The sequence below is a fragment of the Lissotriton vulgaris genome, chromosome 1_1 (genome assembly GCF_964263255.1).
Source record: "Lissotriton vulgaris chromosome 1_1, aLisVul1.2, whole genome shotgun sequence".
Lineage (NCBI taxonomy): Eukaryota > Metazoa > Chordata > Amphibia > Caudata > Salamandridae > Lissotriton > Lissotriton vulgaris.
The window spans coordinates 347,472,246-347,497,829 of NC_141685.1; the positions used below are offsets into that span (position 1 = coordinate 347,472,246).

A 25,584-nucleotide genomic window follows, 5' to 3' on the forward strand; every position below is an offset into this window, starting at 1 on the left:
ATCACTATGGTGCCGCCACCGCTCACTGTAAATTTCTCGGGCACACAGATGGTAGTCCTGTGTTTATTAAGGGGTATGCTTTTGCCTCTCCCTCCTTAATCCGAGAAATATGTGCAGGGTCAATTTCTGCCACATGCGCATGCAAGATTTTGCAGATGCGAGTCTAAAAGATAGTTAAGTTATTAGATTCATTTGCAGTTGGGTAACTCATGGCAGAAGTGCAGTCTATTTACCATGCAGGGAAAATCCCAGTGCCAACAATATATCTATATATACAATCTAATAATGGGGCTTTCAATAGGCCCTCTACAACCAATGAACTGCTGCAATGCCATTCACATTGGGGTTCCACTCGCCAAAGCATACAGGAACACAGGATCAGCCCACTTCAGCCATTGGGTTACCTGATTAGGAGTGATGGCATTCTGTTCCTGCATAAAGTTCATGACTTTACAAAAGTAGTCCCCATTAATACCCAGGACTATAATCTAAAATGGCCATCCAGTCGTGTGCCTTCGTATGCACATATGCATGTATCCGCAAGCATTGGCAACAATTTCTGAAAGTTTTTAATTACATAAAAAAGCATTCAAAGATTGCTGCACTCAAGCTCTTCTCCTTGGCAAAAGATTCCAATTTGTGTGGTCTAATTTTCTGGAGTTTAAGGTTCATTAATTATCTTCTTTGATTCGTCGGACGGCCCCCGGCCGTCAGACGTCACAGTGCTTGTGTGCGTCTGTGCACACGTAAAATTCCACAGCGGCTGAATTTGCGCCGCATCGAAGATGTTATACTACATTTTTTCTTTGTTCTCCTTGTGGCAAGAGTCTCTGAGCCCAGTCCAAATGAGTTCTGTCCTCTCACTTACAACATGACCAAAGGAGGTGGAGAACTACTCCCACTACACTAAATGCAGCCAAGGTCTATTCAGCCCAGCTATAATTCACCCAGGAAATTCAGGTCACACCTCATCCCCATTATGGTTATCCACAGGGAATGCACATCCCCAGCCCTGTCACTCCAAAACCAGACAGTCAATACACAAACAGAAGAGGCACACAGATTGGTTAAATAAGAAAATGGCCACTTTCTAAAAGTGGCATTTTCGAAAACACAATCTAAAAACCTTCTTTGCGAAAAGATGTGGTATTAAATTCTGAGTTCAGAGAGCCTAAACTCAATGTCTCTATCTTGTCCCAAAAGAACGTTATACTTGTTAGATTTTACAAAGCAATTACCATGTTAGCTTATGGGACAGATAGCCTTTCAACAGTGAAAAACGAAATAACCTGTCCGAACATGTCACACACACCAGTAAATGTCATACCTTTCACATACACTGCACCCTTCCCATGGGGTTACCATGGGCCTACCTTAGGGGTGCCTTACAAGTCAGAAAAGGGAAGGTTAGGGCCTGGCAACTGGGTGCACTTGCCATGTCGACATGGCAGTTGAAAACTGTGTGCCCAGACACTGCAGTGGCACGTTTGAGTTACATTTGAAAGACTACTAGTGTGGGTGCTGGAAGCCCACCAGTAGTAGTATTTGATTTACATGCACTGGGCACACACAGTGCACTGTTCTAGGGACTTACCTGTAAATCAAAATGTGTCAACCATGGATAAACAATCACAATAAAAATCCATACAGGGAGCACTTGCTAGCCACCAAATTTATATGACACCTAAAATTGTATTTGTTCGAGGTGCATGCCTGGGGCATAATGCTACCCCACAGGCAAACACCTCTATAATGATTAGGATGTGGAGGTCACATCCTGACATAGGGAACATGGAAACCACAATGTGCTCCCAGGCATATTTTTAGAAGGTCTTTAGTAGGACTCTTGGAATCCCAGACCCCTAGCACAAATCCTTTTGTGGAAGGACACAGAGGCTCCACTTTCCTATGCTGCTTCTCACAAATTATTTCTGTCAGAGGAGGTGCAGCAATCTTTGCGTCTTTGGTTGGCACCAAATGGTAGCATTCATTCCCTGATGCTTATTCTCCCCAGGTACAGAGGTACAGCACGAGGAGGAAGTAGTGCTGGTAAGGGGTGAGTTGCTTCTCTTTTTAGTGTTGTACCTCTTAAAGAAATGTCAGCTTCGGCATCCTGGCAAGACCACCAGTGTACATTATTATTACTTCTCTGCTGTTGGGTAAGAATTTGCTTGAAAATCGTTTTCTATCAAGTGACGAGAGTGCAACAGGTTGAGATTACAACAGGATGCAGTTGTCTTGGGCTTTCTTGGAAAGTGCTAGAATAACTGTCATTTCATCAAAACCTAGCAATCCCGTGCATACATCTTAATTTGAAGCTGGCAAAGACCAGACAGGGTGAGAACTTCAAGTCCTGGTTTTATATTTGCATTCTGGTATTTATACTTGCACATCAATGCATGATAAAGGAGTACATGTGTATAGGATAGCCTGATGTTTGCAGGACTGGTGAAGAAAAATATATGGAACAAATTGTAATGATGGACCCTTCCTAATGTCAGCACCTGACTATCTTTCTCCCCGTAATATTCTATGGCCCTTGAGTTAATGAAGGGGATTGTGTGCACACTGGATGGCACCCATCATAACTATGCCTATTCCCTAGGGAATTTCAGTGCAAATAAAACAACCGCAAAGGTGCACCACAAAAAGCAAGACAATAAGTGCAAATGGTATTGAAGCACAATGAAGAAATATTTCTCAAAGAGATGTTGATAGTCTTCTGTTAATCTTTATTTTCAGTTTGCAGTGAAACATACAGCCGACGCGTTTCGTCCCAAACTGGGACTTCTTCAGGGCTTTAAGTTTGTGGTACGTCGCTTGTGGAGAGAATGTGAGAGGTAACCGGGGTCCAAGGGGCGCCTTCCCGGACACTGTAATCCTGATGTGCGAGCCGGAATGTGTATTATTTCATTCCAATGCCGAATTAACAGGGTTGGACTGTGAGCATGCTAATGGACGTCGCTGTGATTGTTTCGGCGGGACGAGGGCCGTGGATGGGCGCCGGCTGTTTTACTAGGAACGGCCTGCTGGAACACAGTGCCCACACCCTCCTCCCTTGGACTAAGAGGACCACCTGTCCACCACTATTATTACAAACTACTCAGTATGAGGTTTAAGACAGACACAAATTAAGGTGGCAAGGACGTTTTCACTGCTCAGGGACCCTGTAAAGCACTGCCCTCATCGTCCATTAGCATGCTTTGTTTGGGACGAAACGCGTCGGCTGTATGTTTCACTGCAAACTGAAAATAAAGATTAACAGAAGACTATCAACATCTCTTTGAGAAATATTTCTTCATTGTGCTTCAATACCATTTGCACTTATTGTCTTGCTTTTTGTGGTGCACCTTTGCGGTTGTTTTATTTGAAGAAAAATATATGTTTGAGTTTGTGCATCCTTGTTTTCCCAGATGTGGATAGCTTTCATTAAATGATTTTTGTTTCTATTTTTGTAAATATAATTGCATTTGACATCGTCTTTTGATGCGAGTTTCACACTGAAGTGTTATTTTTTCGCTGTACATTGTTTCCTGATAGATCAGTGATGACTTTCTTTCAGGCGATCTCTGGATTTATCGACAAATTAAATGTGACTTTTTACAAAAGACTTAGTGCTTCTTTTTTTGCCACCTACGGAATATTCTTCACACTTTGTATCCCAGCTTCACTTGCAGCAACGCATTTTCACTTTCAGCTTGCATTAAATGTAACATTTCTTTTTCAAGCACATTTTTACAAGTACCTCTGCACCCTGCCTAGCCACACAGTATTTTCATAAAAGGAGTAAAGCAGAACACGGACATGCGCTCTTGCAGGTTGTCAAACAATGGAGGATTGCTCTGAGGTAGGTTACATTCTGAGGTAGCATCTGACGGGGAGGTTCATTGATCAAATTCAAATAGTGATTTTTCCAGTGATGGAGTTCCATCAGATGATGGCTCGTCTTCAAGTGAACCTGAAGAAGACGGCCATGCAGCACAGCAAGGCAATCCTCATATCCCTTCACAAGCTCAACCTGTTGAGTGACAATGGTGTTGAAGCACAAACCACAGTGCATGTAGATGCAGTGCACAGTACAGCAAGAGAACTCATTAGACAATACTCTAATAGTTTCCAGCCTCGGATTCTTCCTTTGACTAGAGTAATTGGGAGTAAAGTCAAACGTTCCGTTTTTAGCTCACTGACAATCTTCTAATTTTGAGGAAAACGTGTCCCTTAGGAAAATTGGGCTGCAAACAAATCTGCTTGGCACGTTCTTGAGGGAGCAGATAGGCACTCTAGTGCCTCATTCCTGAGCACACATATGGACCTCACAGAGCTGTGAGAAGCCAATATATGGTGCTCACTTATGTAAGTGTAGCACACTGCAGTAACCCGGTCAACCCTTATGGTGATTTTAGGGGTTTAGATAAACATAGAAAGCTCTCTAAGTGGTAGCTGTGGAGAGCAGCCTTCAGGCGTATCTACGAGGAGTGCAAAGTAGCTTAGTTTATCAGTATTTAATCGTTTAGTGTAGGGTAAATGAAAAAGAACAACACAGTGTACTTATAAAAATAGAAATGTATTACAATCACTCACTAACACGTTACAATATTTCCTACCAAGAGATTTTCACAATGCACACAATACTTTGGACATAGAACAGTAGTTAGCACCAATACACAGCGGTCCCCAGAGGGGAGACAGACCAAATATCAAATTAATGGGAAGTGAAACACAACCTAAGTCGCCACTGCACCCAGGAGACGTAGAAGAGTTGGGGACCCAAGGAACTACCCAAGAGGAGAGTCGAGGTATCCCCCAAAGGTTGGCTGTGAAGGAATACCCAACTATATACTCAATACTACTGCCTAAGAAGGATAACAACGTCTGTTGGAAGTTAGAGTCGAAGAGTACATGAAAGCAGAGGGGACAGAGGCGAAGCCACACCGGGACATCCAGGAGGCATAGAAGACGAAGGCCACTCAAGTTCAAGGAGACAAGTTAAGGCAAGAGGCTTCAAGCTTGGGTACACCGAAGCGTAGCTCTGCCTGTGCCACCGGGATGCAGAGGACAACCGAGTTGGTTCGTTCAACCAACCGCGGCGGCATGGGTCAGTTATAGCGGGGACAGCCTCGTTGATAGAACGTTTAGATGAGTACAACTCTGTTGGTACGAGTCAGTCCAGTTAACAGTTGCAGTAACCGGGTTACTGAAGCAATGCAGCGACACGGTGCACAGGGGTTTGATTCAAGGATGTTCTACGAAGGATGCTGGCCTCAACCCCATGAGAGGACAGCTCAGGCCTCCAGGGATCGCAGAACCACCACCTGTGTTGCAGAGCCTGGGAGCCCAATCGGCAAACTAGTCGATCTTGTTGAGGTGCCTGCGGATGCAGGGGAGTGACTCCTTCAATCCAAGGGAGATTCCTTTGGATGTCTTTAGATGTCCACAGGCCCCAGAAGGAACCTAAATGGAGCACAGGCACTGATGTTGCAGCGTGCTTGGAGGAAGACGAAGTCAGGAGTCGACAGGGTCTTTTCCGTTGCAGTCTTGGTCCGGGAGCAAAAGGACGTTGCGATCAGTTAGGCACGATCAGCACAACTCGGCTAAGATGTCTAGAAGGTCAAAGAAGAAGTGGAGATGGATCGGAATCGAATCCCAGGATGAATATAGGGACCCACGCACAGGTACCCCTTAAGTACCCTAAGGTGAGTTTTGGAACGATTCAGGGGTCCCTCACAGTGGGGAGGATACTCTTGTCTGCTTTCTCCAGTTTCACACCAGAGCAGGGACCCAACGGCTCCCTGATCTAGTTTGAACTGGAGTAAGCAAGGAGGGCACCTAATGTGCCCTTCTAGCAGACTATGAGGCACTGGCAAGCTCTCCCGCCCCACAATAAGTCCTGCCTGGGAGGTGGTCACACCTCACTGCGACAGGAAACCTCTTATCCAATCGTCTCCTGCTCAGGCTTGGCCCAGCAGCGGGAGGGCAGAATCGTGTCTGTGATCAGCAGTAGCCCTAGGTTGCGGTCAGGCTCTGTTAGATTGGTACCAGGAGCATGGAGGGCCTCAGGGAGGGGTCCTACTGTGGATAGAATCATTCCTCAACACTGGATACGGTGTTGGGGTATGATTCACACATGTTTGATACCAAACATGCCCAGGTTCCTTCCAGCCAGTTTAGAGATGGTCATCGCAAAATGATGTGATGTCCATCTATGTTATACGGCTGATGCACTTAAAACCCGGGAGAATGGACTCAGTAGGCTGTAGGGATGTCCTGCTCATGCGGGGCACCCTCACACATAGGACATAGCACCCTGCCTTCAGGACTGGAAGGCCTTCTTGAGGGATGACTTATGGGTCTCAAGTACAGTGAATGGGGGATATAAGGAAACGTATATCTCTAGTGAGTGGTGCATGCACCAACTCGCATAGACTGCAATGACAGGACTGTAGTGGTAGTTTGGAGGCCCCCCCTCCCGGGTGGCATAATACATGTTGTAGCCCATAGGGGACCACTGGGGTAACCATGACATAGGTACTTTAGTACTATATACTAGGTACTTACCAGGGTGCCTCAGTAGCCAAATAGGAATGTACAAGGTACTTACGATAACCATTTTAGGGAGGAAGCACAGTGACTGGGATCCTGGTTAGCAGTCAGAAAACAGTTGCACACCAGCAAAAAAGTGGGGGTAACCATGAAAGCAGATTCTACTCTCCTACAAGAGTTAAACATTTTTGGGGTCTTACACTGCTGATGGGAATATTGCAGAAGCGGTCATTACATTCTAACTGTTATTCTACTTCTCTTTGAGCAACCCCCAGCTTCCCATTGGTCATAAGGCGAGATCAGTTTTTTAATTCTGCAAAGTATGGTGCCTTAAAATGTCAACTCGCCATGAAAAAAACCAGACCATTATTGACTGTTAATTAATCAGACAGTCATGGATAATGTCTCAGCAACGTTTGCTGGGCAAAATATAGCACTGGACAAGTCCTTAATCTTGTACAAAGGGTAGCTGCTGTTCATCTAGTAAGACTTATTGTTACAGAATCAAGATGTTGCGTGAGAGTTCAACTGGTTAAGCAAGCATTCTTAAAGTTTATATTGGAAATTAATTCGGTACAAATCCTACAGGTAGCCCTTTTTCAATAGGAATTGATAAGAAAATTGTGTGAGATGTTACTCATATTCAAAAAGGTTATAACCTTTGTGTAGGCAATGTCATAGTCAAATCCTTTTTTATCAGATACAAAATTATCATAAAAGTACTAATAAAAAAAAATCAATTTCTAATATGCAATACCATTTTAGACATTGAAATACAATAGTTCATTTTATCCATGATTAAAAATTAAAAAATTAAAAAATAGAGCTGTAAAACCAACCGTTACCCTGTCAGATCTCCTGTAAAATAATTTTAAACCAGTGGGTGCTATCACTGTCTTTTTTTCTTTTTTTCATACAGGCCCATAGGAACGAAGCTAATGTAAAACAAGTCAAGGGATCAGATAAACTTTGTAAGAAATATAGTTCCACCCGGCATTGTTCAATAATAACGGTTTTAGGTAATCGTTCATTTCCTTTTTATATAGTTTGCAGAATAAGACCAAGTGTAAATCAGTTTGTTTTGACAGTTTGTCACATGGGCACAAGCTTAAGTCAGAGTGTGGTTATACATTTTACCAGGATGACCGAGCATAAGTGGGATCATATTCAAATGAAACCTTAACAATATGAATCTATGTTGTGCGTTTGTGAGGTCTGCCAGATAGAAGAAGTGTCCTCTCTCTCTCACTGGAGGGATTGATCTGAGGCTTACCACTGCCTGTGTCTATGTTATTCCTTTCTCTCATACTCTGCCCTCATCAGAAACATATTTTTTATCTTTTCCTTTGAGACTTTTCTACATTCGACTGGGTCCTTAAATAGTTGAGATAGACCAATTTTATTCAAGAGTGTTTCTACATTGCACGAGGACCTCCTACAGTTATCCATATTTAAACAATTCTTTATTATTGTTTGCATCAGCGGGACTGTGTCCCTTCACCAAATTGAATGCCACAAAAGGACAGGGGTCAATTGTTTTGTATCTATGATGTAGGTGAGTCCCAGTTCTGAAAGTGAAATATAATAAGAGGTCGAGACGGGGAGGCCAACTAGGGATTTAAAAAACTTATTTTCGATAGTTTGGAGGGCACCCGTTTCTAACGTGCCCCATACTCCAGCCCATACGTCACTGCTGCTGTAACTTTGGCCTGATAAATGTTTTTTATTGGTAATAGCGGTCTATCGCCCAATTTTTTAGCAAATGTTTTTACAGCAGACAGGGTTCCCTCCATTACACCTCTGCGTCCTTCCAGTAACCTTGTCCATGACAAGTCCTTATCAATGAGAACCCCCAGATACGGGAAGGAGTCCACCACCTCTATTCTCTCTTTCTCAACATGGAGATACGGTGTTCTATCTCTTTTTCTTGCTCCCACTATCACTGCAAAGGACTTCGTTCGGTTTACCCTCAGATCAAGTCAGTCCATGAAAGATGCATACGAGGATATCAAGTGATGAAGGACCCACCCCGTCCTGGCAATCAACACCGCATCGTCTGCGTATGCCATGATAGGTAAGAATTGTGAATTTAATATTGGGACATCTTTTGTAGTCTTGGTAAGGGCTTTTTCTACTCCATTTGTATAGATAGAAAAGAGAAATGGAGCAAGGACGCAACCCTGCCTTACTACTCTGGCAATTTTAAATGGTGTGTGCAGCCTGCATTTTTTTTGTACCGTACCGAGGTCGTAGCGTTAGAGTACAGCTGTCTAATAAAAATTTAAGATTAATTGATCAACTCCCATCTCCCTCATATTAGCCCACAGCTTTTCATAGACCACACAGTCGAACGCTGCTGACTGGTCCATGAAAGCCATGTATATCTTCCCCTCCTTCATCCTGGTGTAGTTTTCTATTATGGGAGCCAAATTCAAGCACTGATCTACGGTGCCCCTTCCCTGCTGGAATCCATATTGGGCCTGAATTAAGATGTTGTTTTCCTTGGCCCATCCCTCTAACTTAGAAAGGAGGAGCCAGCCCATTAGTTTTGTTGTTATGTCCAGTAGGGAGATTGGCCTATAGTTTTTTGGGTCGGCCCTCTCCCCTTTTTTATAAATAGGGACTAACGGCCACATGCATCAACCTATTTAGGAAGTGCAAACGGTGCGAATCCGTAAATTCGGCCGTTTGCGATTCCTAAATAGGTTTTTGGGATGCATCAAACATTTTTGGAAAAATCGCTATTTTTAGCGAATTCCCAAAATGCGATTGCTTTTAAGGAATTACAGATTTGCGATTCCTTAAAAGCAATGCATGATTACTTTTAAAATTGCCAATTCGCAATTAGGGGGTGCAAATTACCACGAGGGTGAACCTCGTGGTAATTTGCGAAAATGTATTAAAATGCTCAAAATTGCATTTTAAAACACTGTCATGTTACAGACACACATGTCCTTAGGACATGTGTGTGTGAAACATGCACTTCAAAATACATTTTGGAATGCATTAACATTTTGCGAATCGCTAATTGAAATTCGCAAAATGTCAATGCCTTCCCATTGATTCCTATGGACCTTTTGGCCCATAGGAATCAATGGGAATTGCGAAATCGCAAATTAGAATTCGCATAATATTTGCGATTCAGTAAAAATTGCTATTTTTGCCGAATCGCAAATATAATGCGATTTAAATCATGCATCTCATTTTGCGATACCTTATTTGCGATTCCCTAAAAATCACAAATAAGGAATCGCAAAACCGGACTTTGATGCATGTGGCCGTATAACACCTGCAGACCAAGATTGACGGGTACCGACTCGGATTATGCTATTCATCACATTTGTTAATAATGGTGCTCATAGGTCTGGTGTTCCCTGGAAAAGATCTATAGGGACACCATTTGGTCCAGGAGCCTAGCCTGAGCTGCACGACATCAAACTTTTCCTTACTTCCATGAGTGAGTAGAAGAGGGGAGCCTGTTGGCCTTGTTCCATGTTAACACTTGGGGATTGGAGTGTTGAGGCAAAGGTGTTCTCAAAATGGGCAACCCATTCTTCCTCATCTACATTATTGTCTAATGTAGGATCTATAGGGTTTTTAAAATGTGGTGCATTTATTATCCTCCAGAAATTACTGGTGTTACCCATGTTTGCTGCCTTTTTAAAATCCTCCCATATATTATCATTTTTTATTGCCTTCTCTCTATTTCTCCTATTGAGTTTATATATATAGCCCGCAGTCCCCTGATTTCATCTGGGTTTCTGGGTCTGCTTTTCAGGGCATGCATCAAGGCTCTCCTTGCCGCTGAGCAAGGGGAGTCAAACCATCCCCTATCCAGTCTCTTATTAATTTCTTTAGTACGTGTAGGAGCCAGTTTTTCCTGCTCTAAGAGATCACAGAAGGCGTTCACCATTTCTCCTGCTTCGGTCTCTGGATCTAGACAAATTGCTAAGTGTAGTGGATAGGATTTCTGCAGTCAATTTAGATTGATTGATATTAGCCCATTTTAGCTGTATACCATTCCTTCTTGCCACTATTTACGTTTCAACAAAAAGTATTGATAAGATGGTATGGTCGCTAAACATTGTAAATTGATTTACCGACCTAGTAGCTCTTAAGCTAATAGGGGCAGTGACTAGCATATAGTCAATGGTTGACTCTAGGTCATTTCATTGAAAGGTTCCTACCATGTTCCCTGATGATGATTCTAGATCACCTGTCATTACCACGTTTCTCGCTGTGACCATCCTATTTAAACAGTTACCATATTCATTATGCACCAAATGATTTGAACTGTCACCCCCCAAATCCTCTACACCACATATGGAAGCTGTATTGTATTTTCAGGGATATATGTTAAAATCTCCCACCCATACAAGATTAAAAACACAATTTATACTATTGTCTATGGCATGTTCTACAGCCTTATCAACCTCTTCCACAATAGCATGTTTATTTGGGGTAATCTCATTATTGTAAGTATTAATTAAAAGCCATCTGCCTTCTTAGTGTATCTCCAGTGTAATAATACAGGAATGTCCACTTAAAGATTCGAATTTTATTACAAAACACCCCCTTAACACTTCCCGAAGATGATGATTTAGCTGGGATTTGATAAGACAAATATCCATTTACATAAATTGGATCAATGGACCATGTCTCCTGGAAGCATACAATATCATGGTCTTGACATAATTTCAACCAATTCTCCTCGCTTAATTTTTGGGAAATGCCCGCCATGTTCCATGATGCTATCTTAATAAATGTTTTAGTGGGTCCCTTTTGTGGCTCAGTTAAATAAGAAGTTATTTCATTAGGACAAATCCGGAGCCCATGACTTTCAGAGTTAGTTTGAGAGATTTGCGGGGGTCGGTGTTGTCAATTACACGCTTTCAGGTCAGTTGATGGGGCAAATCGATTTTCAAGAGTTAAATTTTGCATCCTAGGGGGGGGGGGGGGGTCCCCTATAGTCTTCCATGGGCGATTCTCTCTTTGGGATAGATTAGTCCTTTGGTGTGGCAGGTAACATAGTTTATAAAAATAGCCTAACAGTAGTACAACAATTTCTGAATTTATTATGGTGCCATTACCCAGATGTTCCAATATGCATCTGACTACAAATTCATTTTTAAAATTTAAAACATCACAATCTTCCGCCATTTCCTTTCTTGCAGGGCCCAACCACACTACCCTTCTGGCTATAAATAACTAGCTTGAGAGACTCCCGACATTCCCCTCGCCCAGCCCCTTCAATTTTTCTGTCAACCAGAGTAATGCTTTATGCATCAATTGTCTTGTAGATTCCGGCTGACCCTCATTCATCAAAGGCGCGTTCCCTAGAACCAATACCAGGGGTGCTGCTATTGGGGGGAGATGTAGGGTCTGAAATTGACATTGTGCTTGACCGACATTCGCCATTTCATTTCTTTGATGATCTATTTGATTGTCTGTTAGCATCTCTACGCAATAGTGCATTTGTCCTCAGGATGTTGTAGCTATGTTGGGGGGTGGTAGTGGTGATAGAGATAGTTTATTGCATTGCATATAGCACTTGCCTGTTTCCAACATGCTTGGCTATTACTAGTTTTACTCAAGGCAGCACTCGCGTACTGTTTTGAGGGTCCGGGTGGAGCATTACAGTAATTAGAAGGTGGGGACTCACTATTGGGTGTAACCCCCCTCACATTTACACTGCTTGGGGGGCCTAGAGGTTGAGTGTCTTGATCCGATCTTCTCCTTACATTTAGCTCCTTCCCCACCGGCCCCTTCCCTATGAGCACCATTGTCCCTAGTAACTGTTCATTTTTTTCAATCTGTAATTCTAGGGCGAGTAACTTCCCTTCCATCCTGGTCAGTGTAGCTACAATAGGATTCAACATCGTGGCTACTAGAGTCTCTAGTCTATGCCACATATCCTCATTTGTTAAAGAGTCAGTGGATGTTATAGGGGCTACTGGAATACGTTCTTCTTCCAGGGCATTCTGGACAATTTGTTCCTCGTCACTGTTCCCTCTTCATTTATCTTAATCTTTAGCTTGCCTGGGCGCCTTTGCAGGATTTTGATTCTGTGGGCCTTCCCCTCTTTTTCTCTTTCCTGTTTTTTCCGTGATGCTTCCACTGGCCTTTTGTTCCTCCTGCGCCCCTGGTACATATTCTGTTTTTTGTTGGCAGTATCATTTGGTTAGGCAGTAACCCCCCCCTTCTCCATCACCTTCTACGTCCTCCCTCTGAGTTTGCGGTGAGTGTTGTATTGGGGTAGGGGGAAGATGTCTCAACCATAGTGGCGAAGCTTGATTGAGGGAGCGTCTCCAGGGATAATCGTCGTTGTGTGATCTCTATTTCATGTTCCAAAACAGACGTGGCTGTGGTTAGAAACAAATCGAGTGTTCCCACAATTCCCTGGTCCCTACGTCTACTCATCATTTAACAAGCAAGCAGTTCCTATGCAGTATAACTTGTTACCCTTACGTTATCACTACTCAATAAGCTGGCAATAATAAAAGCGAAGAGTATGGCCAGTACCTTGTTCGTTTAGCAAGGATTTAGAGGGTAGGTCCAGCCCAGCCTCCTTCGGGCTCAGACGGGCCCGCCTTTGGGCAAGGCGCGTCCCGTGCCGCGGGGCTGCGTTGACGCTTTATGGGCGTCCAAAGGTAAGATGCGGCTGGACTTTGGGAATTGGAGTCCTCTCCTGCCGTCACTCCCGGTCAGTGATTCCGTTGTGCAAGCGGCTACACCCGCCGCGAGGCTGCGTTGGCGCTTTATGCGCGTCTAAAGTTCCAGGGGAGGCTGGGAATTGGAGTCCCCTCCTGCCATCACTACCGGTCAGTGATTCTGTTGTGCAAGCGGCTGTGTAGGCAATGTTTATATAGGAACACAGCTGTTTAGCAAGCTGTACAGCATTGGCATTGTGGCCTGTGAGATAATTTGAGGTTTCCTCTGGAGATTCCTTTTAAAAAGCACCAATAGGATCAATGAAGGACATACTGTTTCAATTAACTGCTCACTATCAAATTCTGTGCCAGACTAGAAGCACACGTGCTCACTACAATTCACAATAAGAGCTTTTCTCATGTCACTGTTTGTGGACAGTTGGCAGAAGTGCATTAAGGCTAGCTGTATACTTAATTACGGTAAGAATATGGGTGCAGGCGATAAAAAGAGCCAGTTGCTTCAACCATACAATGCAACTTGTAAACCCTGCACTTGTTGCAAAAAAGTTGGCTATTCATCCAGCATTCGTAAAATGTCTGATATGCCTATTGTTGGAATACCACTGGAAAACTGAAGTCCGCCCATTTTCACCAGTTCCACTGCTGTAGAAGCAGCAGCCTTTACTTTATGTACTATGAAGTATGTTGCGAGGTTGAAAGATCAACACTTTCCTGAATATACTCCTGTAATAGAGAAGACAAGGCATCCATACACATAATGCAGAGTTTGTACGCAGCGAGGAAGGAAGCGAGAGTATCCATCATAGCCAGGTTTGTGCATTCAGACTTGCTTCACTTTGTGCCCCACAATGCTGAAGTTATGTGAAACTGACTAAATTTGCAAAGACAGTTCGAGAGTTCGTATCCTGCCTCGATTGATATGAAAAAATACAAAATCCTAAATGGGACATTTTTTGACTTGCCTATACTGCTTCTAAAGTTGGTCCATCTGAATTGGAAAATCATATAAAACGTTTTTACCCAAAGAATTACCATCATGCCTAATTGTTTAGGGCCGTAGTGTTTGTACTTACTTAAGCAAACTAGTTCATGTTGATGCCACTGAGGCCTGCTTATCAGATTCACTTGCCTAGGTTTTTCTGGACATTGTTTAAGGGAATTTAGGTTAGACTGTCCCAAAATTTCTACCTGTATGTGCAAATGTAATTATGCTCACAGCATCTGAGGAGAGAGTCCCAGGCATATTCTCGGACAACTTATAACTTTCTACCATGAAGTGGAAGGAGTTTGGTAAATGTCCACTGGATCTTCGGCTGGATGCCCATTCGGACTTTTCGACTGGATGGCCGATCAGGGGCCTAACTCCAATCCAAGGAGGGTTCCTGTCAAGCATGGTGTGCATACTGAAGGCACAATAAAGATACGCCCTACTGAGTCTTCCAGGTTGCCATGTGGAGCCATTACTAAAGAACCATCTGCCCACCCACACAATTTTAGTGAGTAAATGACACACAATAAAGAAATGGAGTAATCTGATGTGTACCTCTGTAGTGCATTTTTAGCGTCTCTGATCTAAACCTCAAATTACCTACCAATGTGGGATGTTATACCACTCAACATTCCTACATATGTCCGGACTACAATTACACTCAATATATATGGGTGTTCTTTTTTGTACAGGAGAGCAAAGGTCTGAATCTCCACCCATATGCAGTCAATGTTGAATTCACAAAAGGAATTAATGGAGTATTTGAGCTCGAAGTTGACTGGAACCTAGTGAAATCCCTCACACCCATATATTTCTGTAAGCATATACCTTGGGAACTCTGAGTCAGTGGCACCTGCACGGGTCCCAGGAAATTGTTTGTCACAGAATGCCTTGCCATCGCCAAACCCAAGTTAAAAAATATATATTTATATTCCCTTTCCATAGATGCTGACTGTAGTATTTGGGTTTTGAGTTGGCTGACACCCGGGGAATCATACCAACCTGACGGATTTATGAAAACAAGAGATCCACGGAATCAAATGTGGGGAGGTTGCATGGATTTAAGCTCACTTACTTACCTATATGCCCTACAAATTTCAAAGTATGGTTGTAAAAATGTAATTTCCCCACATTCAATTGACAGAAGAATTCAGGACCATACAGCTAATGGCAAATCTTGCCATCCAGAATTCCCAATCGTCTCCAGATGACAATGGTACCCCACAAGCGTGAATGAGCCTATTGCATTTTAAGAAAGCATGTCAAAACTAGAAACATGTAAAGATCACATTGACCTGCATTGAAATCACTCGTGTAAAGTTTTCATCCATTTCTGTTCAGAGCAATAGACCCAACAACAAATCTGGTACTGTTTATATCAGGGAAAGTGTGCCGAACCCCACAGATTCAGCAACTTTTCCCTGCAGAAATGAGGGGGAAGCCAGTGTTATAGTCAAAGTTTTACAGCTGCAGGGCAGTCTACGAAATAAAATGTAGAAATACATACAAGCCACAACACCCTAGACTGGATCGGGTTTATAGATTGTATAAACGTCTGAGGAAAAACGTTTTCATAGAGTGCTGGCTGAATCCAGACACCAAATAGTGAACCTACACACATCCCCAGAAAGATTAAAATTCAAGGGGAAAATCTGAATGTTCCCAGGCTGCCTTTCGAGGCCTTTTTTGTGCCGGATAATTGGCCAATATCATGGGTAATGACAGATTATGCGTCTGACACGAGGTCTGATGTATAACAGAAAGCAAGGGCCCAGTGCTTAATTTGTGCCGGTGCTTTCCGGTGCTTAGCACCGGCACTTAATTATCAGGGCCGGGTCTACAAAGAACACATCAATTATTTAGATAGCGCCTCTCTGCACCATGTTACTCTGGGTGCTTTTGTCATGGAACTTGAATTAACACTTCACGCCAGGAAGGCAGCCGTAGCTATGCATAATGACTCGGCAAAAGTCAATGTGCTTGAGTTCACAACTTGAAACAATGCTGGACACCTCACCGGATCGAGTGACACTGCAGGGGGGAGGAGGGGAGGGCGGGGCGGTTTGCGAGCAGTGCTCAGTGCTGCCGGCTTGGGAAATTTAAAAACCGTTCGGGAAGGCGCCAGGCGGGAAGCATCATGCCAGTCAGGTAGGTACACAATCAGCTACTGTCTGCAGACTGCACATGACATGCTGCGCTGGTACCTGGATGCGATGCCGAGAGTTAGGTGTCCAGGGTGACAGTGTCCCAGTGGCAGCGCAAACTGTGTATCGGCGGCCCGGTGGCAGCTGTGAGCCTGGCCTGCCTTCTGCCCTGCCTGAGCCAACACGAGAAAAAAATGAACGCAATCTGCAGTCAGTCTCTGTTTCACTGTACTGCCAATGTCGATCATATATTGGCGAGGAGGCCTGGGACCTTAGCAGTCTTCCTGACCCGGTGGGCGGGTCGGGACACTGAATTGGGCTGCATTTTAGTTATTGGGGGTTGGGCGGCAGAAGCAGGCAACATGCGCAGATTTGATTGCGCATTGCCACGCCCCATCATACCCGCAAGGCACAGCACACTACCGTCATCATGGTTCCACCGGCCACGGAGGCCTTTCAACTCGCTGTGGTTACTACTCACTCTGAGTGCCAGCCAGTGAGACACCTCCCTCCCACGACGACGACGTTGGTGTTAAGGGACTGACAGCAGCAGAGAAGTAGTTACCAGGAGTAGCCAGCTTCGCCCGGAGGCCAACAGCACCCAGGTGAGGCAGGCAAAGAAGATCATGGCGCACCAGGCAGTGCACTGACTTGATTGTCTGTCTGCAGTCAGAGTGTGTGTCCCGGGCCCGAACCACCACCAACAGTTACTGGCCGCCTCAGTCCACGCTTAGTAAGGCTTAAGCAGCCTGTGATTTAAGCACACAAACAGTAGACACTGTAACTAGTGTAGGAGCCGCCAGGTGCCGCAGCCCGCCCCATTTCATCAGCACCACTATTATTTATTGACCCACAAGACTTCAGCCCCCCCCCCCCTCCCCCGTCGTGTGTGTCAGTCAGGGACGAGACAGCTTCTGGGGCACACACACAGTCGCACCCGACCACTTCAGAGGTCTTTAAAAGACCAGTTTCATGTTAATGAGGCCTTGTTGTTGTTTCACGCCTTCAGAGCCCCTGCTGCTTATTGGTTAAAGATTCAGCCCCTCTCTACATTGTGATATACACTTCTGCAATGCCCTGTATAAAAGTATCCTACATGAAGAAATCATGTATCACTGCTAAGAAAAATTGGTGGGTGCAGTTATAATAATGATATCAACGTTTTGCATGTATATCAGGATGCATGCGTTCTAGGCATGATTTGTGGATCTCCATAGCCAAAGTTTAATTTGTTTGTCGCACCTCTCCTACTTCCAATCCTCAGGTGGTAAGTGTCAGATGCCAAGCGAGGACAAGCGATCGGAAATGAAACAGGTTCCGCTTTTTAATACCCTGACTTTGCAAATGCGTTTTGCCAATGCTGTGCAACATTAGTAAAACATCAACAAAAAAAACAGTTTCATTGACGCAGCCGTTCATTGTGGTTGTCATTTCCATTGCGCGCACATGCATGACAACATAGGTGCGTGCATGCATCTTACACATAAACATGCTTCAGGAATGATGCAGAAATGATTTTATTTTTTAATTTATTTGTCAATTTTGGGATTCGATACCACCATGTGATTGGCTTTTGTACAGCTGTGAAGCTTAAATATTCAGTACCCCGGCCCCGATTTTTTTCTTAGCCCCCTTGGAAATTTGGCTCTAGTTGCGCCTCTGATCTGTAATTATGCCATTGCCAAGAGAAGAATGCCGAGATTCATGAGATGCTAAATGAATCTCAATTAAGTTCTTCTCGAAATCGATATGGTGGCCACAGCCTCTCATTTTAGTGTTGCTGGCCTAGTGCGCAGGTCAGGAGGGACACAGTGATTTTATTTGGGCTGGATGTTGGTTCTATAGTTGTTGGGGTTGTGCGCAGTAGGCTGCAGGCAGCGTGTGCGCACTGCGCAGTTTCATTTATTGCCACGTCCCACAAGTACAACTCCAACAAATCTGAGGGTCAGTGAGGGTTATAGGTTCAGCAGCCAATAGGACAGGTCCATGCTGAAAGAACTGCAAGACTCCCATGTTGAGAGCATCATGGCCCCGCCATGCAGCACTCCATATCACTGGTTTACTCTGTAAATACTCCCGCTGCTCTTCCTGGCACTGACTAGCCCCCCAAGCTGTACATCCCCAAGGTGCTGCTTCCCTACACCTGTGGTACGAGAATCAGCTTCACGCTGGAGGCCATTGAGGGCTGCTACTGATGGTGAGTGCTGATGTTTCAGGGGTGAGAGGGCACAGAGAGGTGATAGTAAGCAGAGCATGTCTGCACTATGAAGTCGGAGCGTGAAACCACCACAGGCCTGCCCTGTGCATGTGCCTGGTCATAGCTCTGAGCTACAGTCTCTTAAACACATTAACATTTCTCACCAACGTGCAAAATGCTCTCAGGTGGGTGCATCGCTCACAGATCAGTGAACAGGAACTTCATGCATTGAACACATGCAGAGTTACGAACCACGTGTTCTAAGGCTGCCTCCCCCAACACACATGCTTTGGAAGGTGGTTTGCACTGCTTTGAATCCGGAGGTCTAGCCACAAAGTTTTCATAGATGTCTTTCAAAATGTCTTTGCATGGAGGCACCCATATTGCATCTGCCCAAGGTCCACTAAATGAGCCTTTGCCACCATGTGCTAGTTTTCTGGTACTTGAGAGTCAGCAGTGCCAGTTGAGGATATGGGTGGGGCAATTAGAGTAAGTGGGTGGGACCACTTGTGGAAGTGGGTGGAGCCGAGGGAAGTGGGTGTGGCCTCCTAAAAAATATTTGAGCACCTGCACTTCATATTTTACAAATTAAGCACTGCAAGGGCCTATATTGATCCTGTTATGACTCTGAACAAGTATCCACCAGAACGAACCATCTTGAGCCTGACAGCTCAAGTGCATGGGCTAATGTCAACTGTATTCTAGGCACGTTGTGTCTAGTCCCTCAAAGTGGTATTACGACACCACGATTAGGAGATATTAGTTTATCTATGACATTGGCCAGTTGAATGGGCAAGATGTTGGCCTGTAATTTGGGCTTAATATTATGAAACAATTTGCATTGATCCAAAGTACATCTGGATTTAGAGATGACTGCAATAGTAACTATGCAGAGATCCTTAGAAGGGGTACATATCTCTACAGCTTCCACAATCATTCTACACATTTGCAGAACTAGGACAGAGGCCAATCACTTAAAAAATTTGAATGGATAACCATTTAATCCAGGAGGTCTACCATACTACATGGAGGTGAGAGCTCCAATGGTTTGTCAACCTTCAAAGGGCAATCGAAGACTGTGGCACTCAATGTCCACACGCTGCACTATAAGCTCATCAATAATTTCATCACAGAACTGTGGGTCAGATACCAGAGGCTGCCTCAAATTAGTGACCAACAAATTCCCCAGCTTCATCAAGGACTCCAAGGATTATCCTCTAAAAGGGTCACCTCATGAGAAAAGCCAGCAAAGAAGTTTACCAGTTTTGCTGTCGCTCTCATATACCTTCTGTTGCAAGGAGATCCAGATCATTTTGTCACGTCTAAAGGCTTGGTGGTAGTGTCCATTTGACAAAGCAGAAGGTCCTTATGGCAATGAGACGTAGCAACGTTCCCATACACATGAGTTAGATTTCAAGGTGGATAATGGCCACCTCTATATTTCTACTTGGATCAGCAAGATAAGCCAGGGTACGCATGTGTATGACTCTGTTGAAAGCATCCTACAATGTACCACAAGATGGTACTTTGCCAGTATTAACTTTAAAATGTGTCACTATCTCATCCTGAAAGTAATCTACGAATGTAGTTTGTTAGTCACCAGGAACTCAGGTGCCATTGCCCAAAATGTATTCCTAGGTCGCCTGCAACTGTGAGCTCAAATAGAGCATGGTCTGATATATTACACCGTGCGTTTCTGGTATCTGACAGAATACGGGGCGGGTGAGGAGGGGTGCGTAAAAAAGTAATCAAGCAGGAAAAAGATTTATTTGACGCAAAATAGTGGGTAAACGTCTTAGCATAGTGGAACAGCACTCGTCAAATGTCATGTGGTCCCAGGGAGCTAGTCCATGTTTGTAGAGGGGAGTTGTGATGTATGTATTTTTATTCTGCAAGTTAGCTCCCATTATCATTAGAGGAAGTGCTGTAGTGTAGTTCCTATTTTCCCTATAGGCCCTGAGCATTGGAATAACATAAACAGCAGTTTAGACGTAGGACTGAGGTCTTCTAGGTCTCTACTGACTATGTTAGACTTAATTTAGGTTTGCGCCAGCTAGCTCAGAGTATTTAACAACAAGGGGTGGTGATGGACAGAGTTTCTGAATTAAGCAGAATACTCTCACCCAGTCAAAAGATCAGGGCTAGATCCAACACCGTTTTTTAGCTCACTGCACCATCCCAGCTCAGAGCCTGGCTATATGCAAATTAGTCTGTTCCTGTCCCAGTGCATGATGGGAACAGGGCAAACCAAACTACCAAGCCAATTCTTACACTGGGAAGGAAACAAGCTTCCGGGGACCGGTTTCTGGCATTTCAGCCATCGTCGGCCCGGCATGCTTGAATCCTGATGGTGCAATGAGCAAGGGACTCACATCTGAGTATACCCTTTCACGCTTATGGTGGACAAAATATTTAACAACAAGGGGTGGTGATGGACAGAGTTTCTGAATTAAGCAGAATACTCTCACCCAGTCAAAATATCAGGGCTAGATCCAACACCGTTTTTTAGCTCACTGCACCATCCCAGCTCAGAACCTGGCTATATGCAAATTAGTCTGTTCCTGTCCCAGTGCATGATGGGAACAGGGCAAACCAGAGGTCACTGGAAACTTTCTTGACTGAATAGGAAGTGATCAGATTCCCTGGCTCAGACAAGAAGGGATTCAGCTTCCGACAACCGCATAAACATGACAACTTTGCTCCCACAGAATAAGAGTCAATCTCTAGAGTCGGGTGAAACAATAGACAGCTATTTCACTCAGTCAGTTGTGCATATTTAATTTCACCAGGGTGCAGAGAATAGAGAGACGGACGTTTTCAATAAAAGTTATTATTTATTTAGCAGTCTTCCTTCGCATGCAAGAGAAATGAATTCCCACAATTGCAAGACTTGTTATAAAGTAAAGTGCGTACAGTAAAAGGAGTATTATGAAATAATACTGTAAAAGCATTGATATGGTTTCTTAGCCATAAGACACTTTAAAACGGATAAAATATATATACATACATACATAGGCTAACGTGCTCAACTGGTGCTTCTAAAATACGCCTACCCCGGTGTACCTGACCTAAGCCTAATACGTGGGAAGGAGTAAGTAAGTCGCTGTTTAGGTTAAGTAGGTTTGTTGCCAAGGATCTGTTCAAGAATTCTCTCTAAGGGTTTAGTCAGCACTGTGCCTTGGGAATAGAATGTAGGAGGTCTGGTATCTCCCTCTCAGGACTCGATATTCCAATCACCCGCAAGGGTAGGCTGGAAACGCCGGAGCTGGATTTTCTGGCAGGAGAAAAGACAGCGTTTTTCTCAGTGCGTCAAAGAGGAGGGGCAGCGTCCGTGGGCTTCTCGCTTCTGCTGGGCTCTCGGAAAGTAGATTAGCTGCTCTGCTCCAGAATCACCACGTGTGCTTGCTTAAGGCAACGTTGGTATATTTATACCTGAAAGGTGCCGAGTTTGACGTAAGGTTTGGACATAAGACGTCAATAAAGATGTCACTAAGAACTGGTTGTTCTTACAGTGCTCGCAGGAGTTCTATTACAAATCAAAACAAAGCAAGCAGGGCTTTCACAGGTTGCTGGGGGTTTGGTGTGTCGAAAGAACTCTGTGTGCTCTCTAGGAATCTAAGGAAGTAGCTACTGCTGTGTCATGGACTGCAGAGGCGATTTACTGAAAATATGGCTCTGATTATTATGCCACTATAGGGATATTTATTGATTATAGCCGTATAGGGGCATACGGTCACAATATTGAATCGGGTTCCTAGATAAAACACATCAGTGCATACGGAGAACAGACATTGTCTTATTATCATATAAGGTTCTTATGTTGACGTTTTACCCAATATGAAAGTGACTTTACATCACCAAACACCATTGAACATAAAGCACGTTTACTGCACCGTTAATAACGTCTACTCTAAGTATATGCAGCATCAAACAAAGTCAGGCCATTAGTAAATATTTTTTGTACCAGATACACACACTATACCTGTCATGTAGTTTACTATCACAAGCAACATTTCTGTATGGATCTTCTTTTTTCCTGCTTAAGTGTTCTTTTTGTAAGACGCTTTCCTTCTAAAACAAAAATGACATGTTATTAATCTCTTGGTGTTTGCACTTAAATCATGTTTCGTGGGTTATCAAGCCTTTAGCACCATTTGAAAAAAAAAAATATATATATATATATATATATATATCTAAACCTAATCCACTTCTTCCATAAGACATTTTCGTGTGTTATTTTTTTTAAAAGCTTACATTTCACAGGAAAGGGAATTGTGTAATGAGCCACACATTTATTAACATGTTTTAATTAAACAGTGTAAAATAGTGTGAAGGCAGGAGTATTCCTCAGGGCTGAACATGGGAAGATTCTGTTGATCTCCAAGTTATTGATGCTCATCACAAAAGTGTAAGTGCTATTACACTCCTGTGACAGCCAAACATTTGTATCTTCCATATGAGAGCCAGATGTAAAAGCTTGGTGATTTCTCAAGGTAATAAGCTCATGTTATACATCGTTGTTTGTATTGGTTAGTTGTCATATGGGATTTTTCTAGCTATCATTTTATTCCCTTTTTCATCCCAAGCTGGTAAACTGATTTGATTTGCATGAATTATAATTGGTTGCTAAACTATTTCAATGATACATATTTAGATAGGCTCCTCATTTAATCTACCAAATTCACTCTTGATATTGTATTTTTATTCTTTCAGTTGCAAATGTGTTTGATCATTTGTCAGAGTCTTACGGAAGAAGTCTGCTTAGTCTTCAAATCCAGTAATGTCTACATTCTAAATGAAGAGGTCCTGTGAACATAATACCAAGAGAGGCTATGCCACATCTTTTAGGGCTCTTATGATTTTCAATTTAATTCCATAAAAAGACTTGATAGTTAGGGCTAGTGGAGACCCTAAGTGCAGTGTGCTGCCACTGCTTTATCCTGGCCAGCAACCTTACTGAGTGGGGTGGGAAACTTTAATACAAGTGCCACAATGTGTCCAGCTATGATCTTGGACAATTAAGCCGTTTTGGCTGAACCTTTGATCAAAGTATCTCGCTTTACCATGCATGTGGGTGGGCAAATGAAGCAAAGTCTCATTTTCCATCACTGCGAATAGGCATAAAGAGCAAGATACTGAAACTCATAAATGCATTCGCCCGTCAAACATTAGATATGATTGAAAATATCCACATAAAAAAAATGTGCACTTAGATATTAGGAACAAGATTTGATCGATGGAGAGCCCTCCAGAGTCTGTAATGAATTGAGATGTATCTAGAAATGCGAAAATGCAATATATCTATAGTGCGCTATTTTCAGAAAGCACAGAGATCGGACAAAAGGATCGCAGCAGAATATGGTTGTGTTAGGGAAAAGGGTTACAATAGAATATTATTAAAAGGCATGATGATGAGCATTATTGACTACACTGGGATGGCTCACCGAATTTAAAGCAAGCACTTACAAAGTCAATAGGTGTCGTCTTTTGGACCTACTGGCTTTGCCCATACTATTTAACCTTGCTATACAGCATCCTCACTGCTGTGCAGCATGGCTAATTAAGAAAAAAAAGGCTACTGCATTATTTCGTAGGCAGGCGCACCACTTGTGTTCATCATGACTACAAAATTAAACAGCTGCTTTGTTGTTTTTTCAAATTTGCTGATCCAACTCAGATTGGCAAATAAAAAGTGAAAATAAAATAAATGAATGAGGAAACAGGTGGAACACACATGCCCTCTCATGCAGGAATTAAAGACAAACACAGCGCCTAAAAAAGGGAGTGGTGTAAGGACACAGTGACACGTCCATGCTCCAGGGGGCTGACACACAAGAAGAGGAAGGAAATGCATCTGAACGCTAATGAAGCAAAGCAAGCATATGCAACTATAACTCCAACTTGTGAGCACATTCTAAGTCTACTGTAAGCTAACAATATGCTCACAACAGAGCGCCTGCGCGTCTATTAGGCGAGACCTACAAAGGAGACTAACAAGCACAGATACTATCCAGGAAACAGAAGGGATAGTACAAGTCTATCTCCAGTTTCAAATAGGAGAGACTGAAAGCAGACTTGCTGAACCGGAGCATGCGACAGAAAGCATAACCAAAGGAAAGGGAAACTGAGCTGTAGGGAACGCTGCAGCAGTATCAGCAGCAGGCGAGCAACACCCATTGGACTCACCGGGCATCAGCCCCCCGAACCCTCCCGCCCCCCCCCCCCCCCCCCGTCGTGTGTGGCAGCCCGGGATGAGACAGATCCCAGGCACACACACAGCCACACCCGAACGTTTCACAGGTCTTTAAAGACCATTTGAATGTTAATTACGCCTTGCTGTTGTTTCACCCCTTGTTGGAGACCCTGCAGCTCCACTCTGCCTACTGATAAAAGGTTTAGGCCCCCCCCCCCGAAATTTGGCTCTAGTTGCGCCTCTGATCAGCAGCATCCATCAGGCTACAGAGAGGCTGGAGGCAACAAATAAGGGACATTAATACTAGTTATAATTCATTGAACGACTTCTGGACAACACATGAGGATGCTGCGGCAGCGGCAGATACTTCAGTGAAGGAATCAACTAGAAGAGAGCTTCTCCGCCTAGGGGGTCACAGGTTCAGACCCTAGAAAGATCCTATTATACTTCATCCTCTCCAGTGCCACGGAACAAGGACGTCTTGCACGGGAAAAATAGGAACGGATGAGGGGTGCCTGTGAAAGGTCATGCGTGACGTCATTAAGGATTCGTCAGCATCTAAGTGGAATCAGTTGCATTTGCTTTCTCATGACTTTACATGCAGTAACAGTAGTCCGTTTTCAGTGGGGTTGGGGGTCACAGGATTGGTGAAGGGGTGTAGCTTCCTGGTGCACTGCGCGATGTTGCCAGGAATGATGTCTGCATGCTGAAAAGAAGCGGCTGCCCCCTTCTCGGGTATCAATAATGACGTCATTAGTACAGACGAAGGAGATAATTGAAAGGAGCCTTGTACTGGCTTTGCCTGCTGCCCTGAGCTACCTACCGAAAACGGCAGACCCAGACAGTGTTAG

The 25,584-nt window shown here is 43.8% G+C and overlaps 1 protein-coding gene across 2 annotated transcripts in view; it reads right to left on the reverse strand.

The window, feature by feature from the left end:
* SPATA6 (spermatogenesis associated 6) overlaps window positions 1-25,584 on the reverse strand; it is a 373,911-nt gene that overhangs the window by 38,203 nt on the left and 310,124 nt on the right. For both annotated transcript variants that reach the window (XM_086952403.1, XM_086952404.1), the window contains exon 8: window positions 22,523-22,611. In XM_086952403.1, coding sequence (XP_086808529.1) covers window positions 22,523-22,611 — 89 coding nt within the window. The remainder of the gene's footprint in view (window positions 1-22,522; window positions 22,612-25,584) is intronic.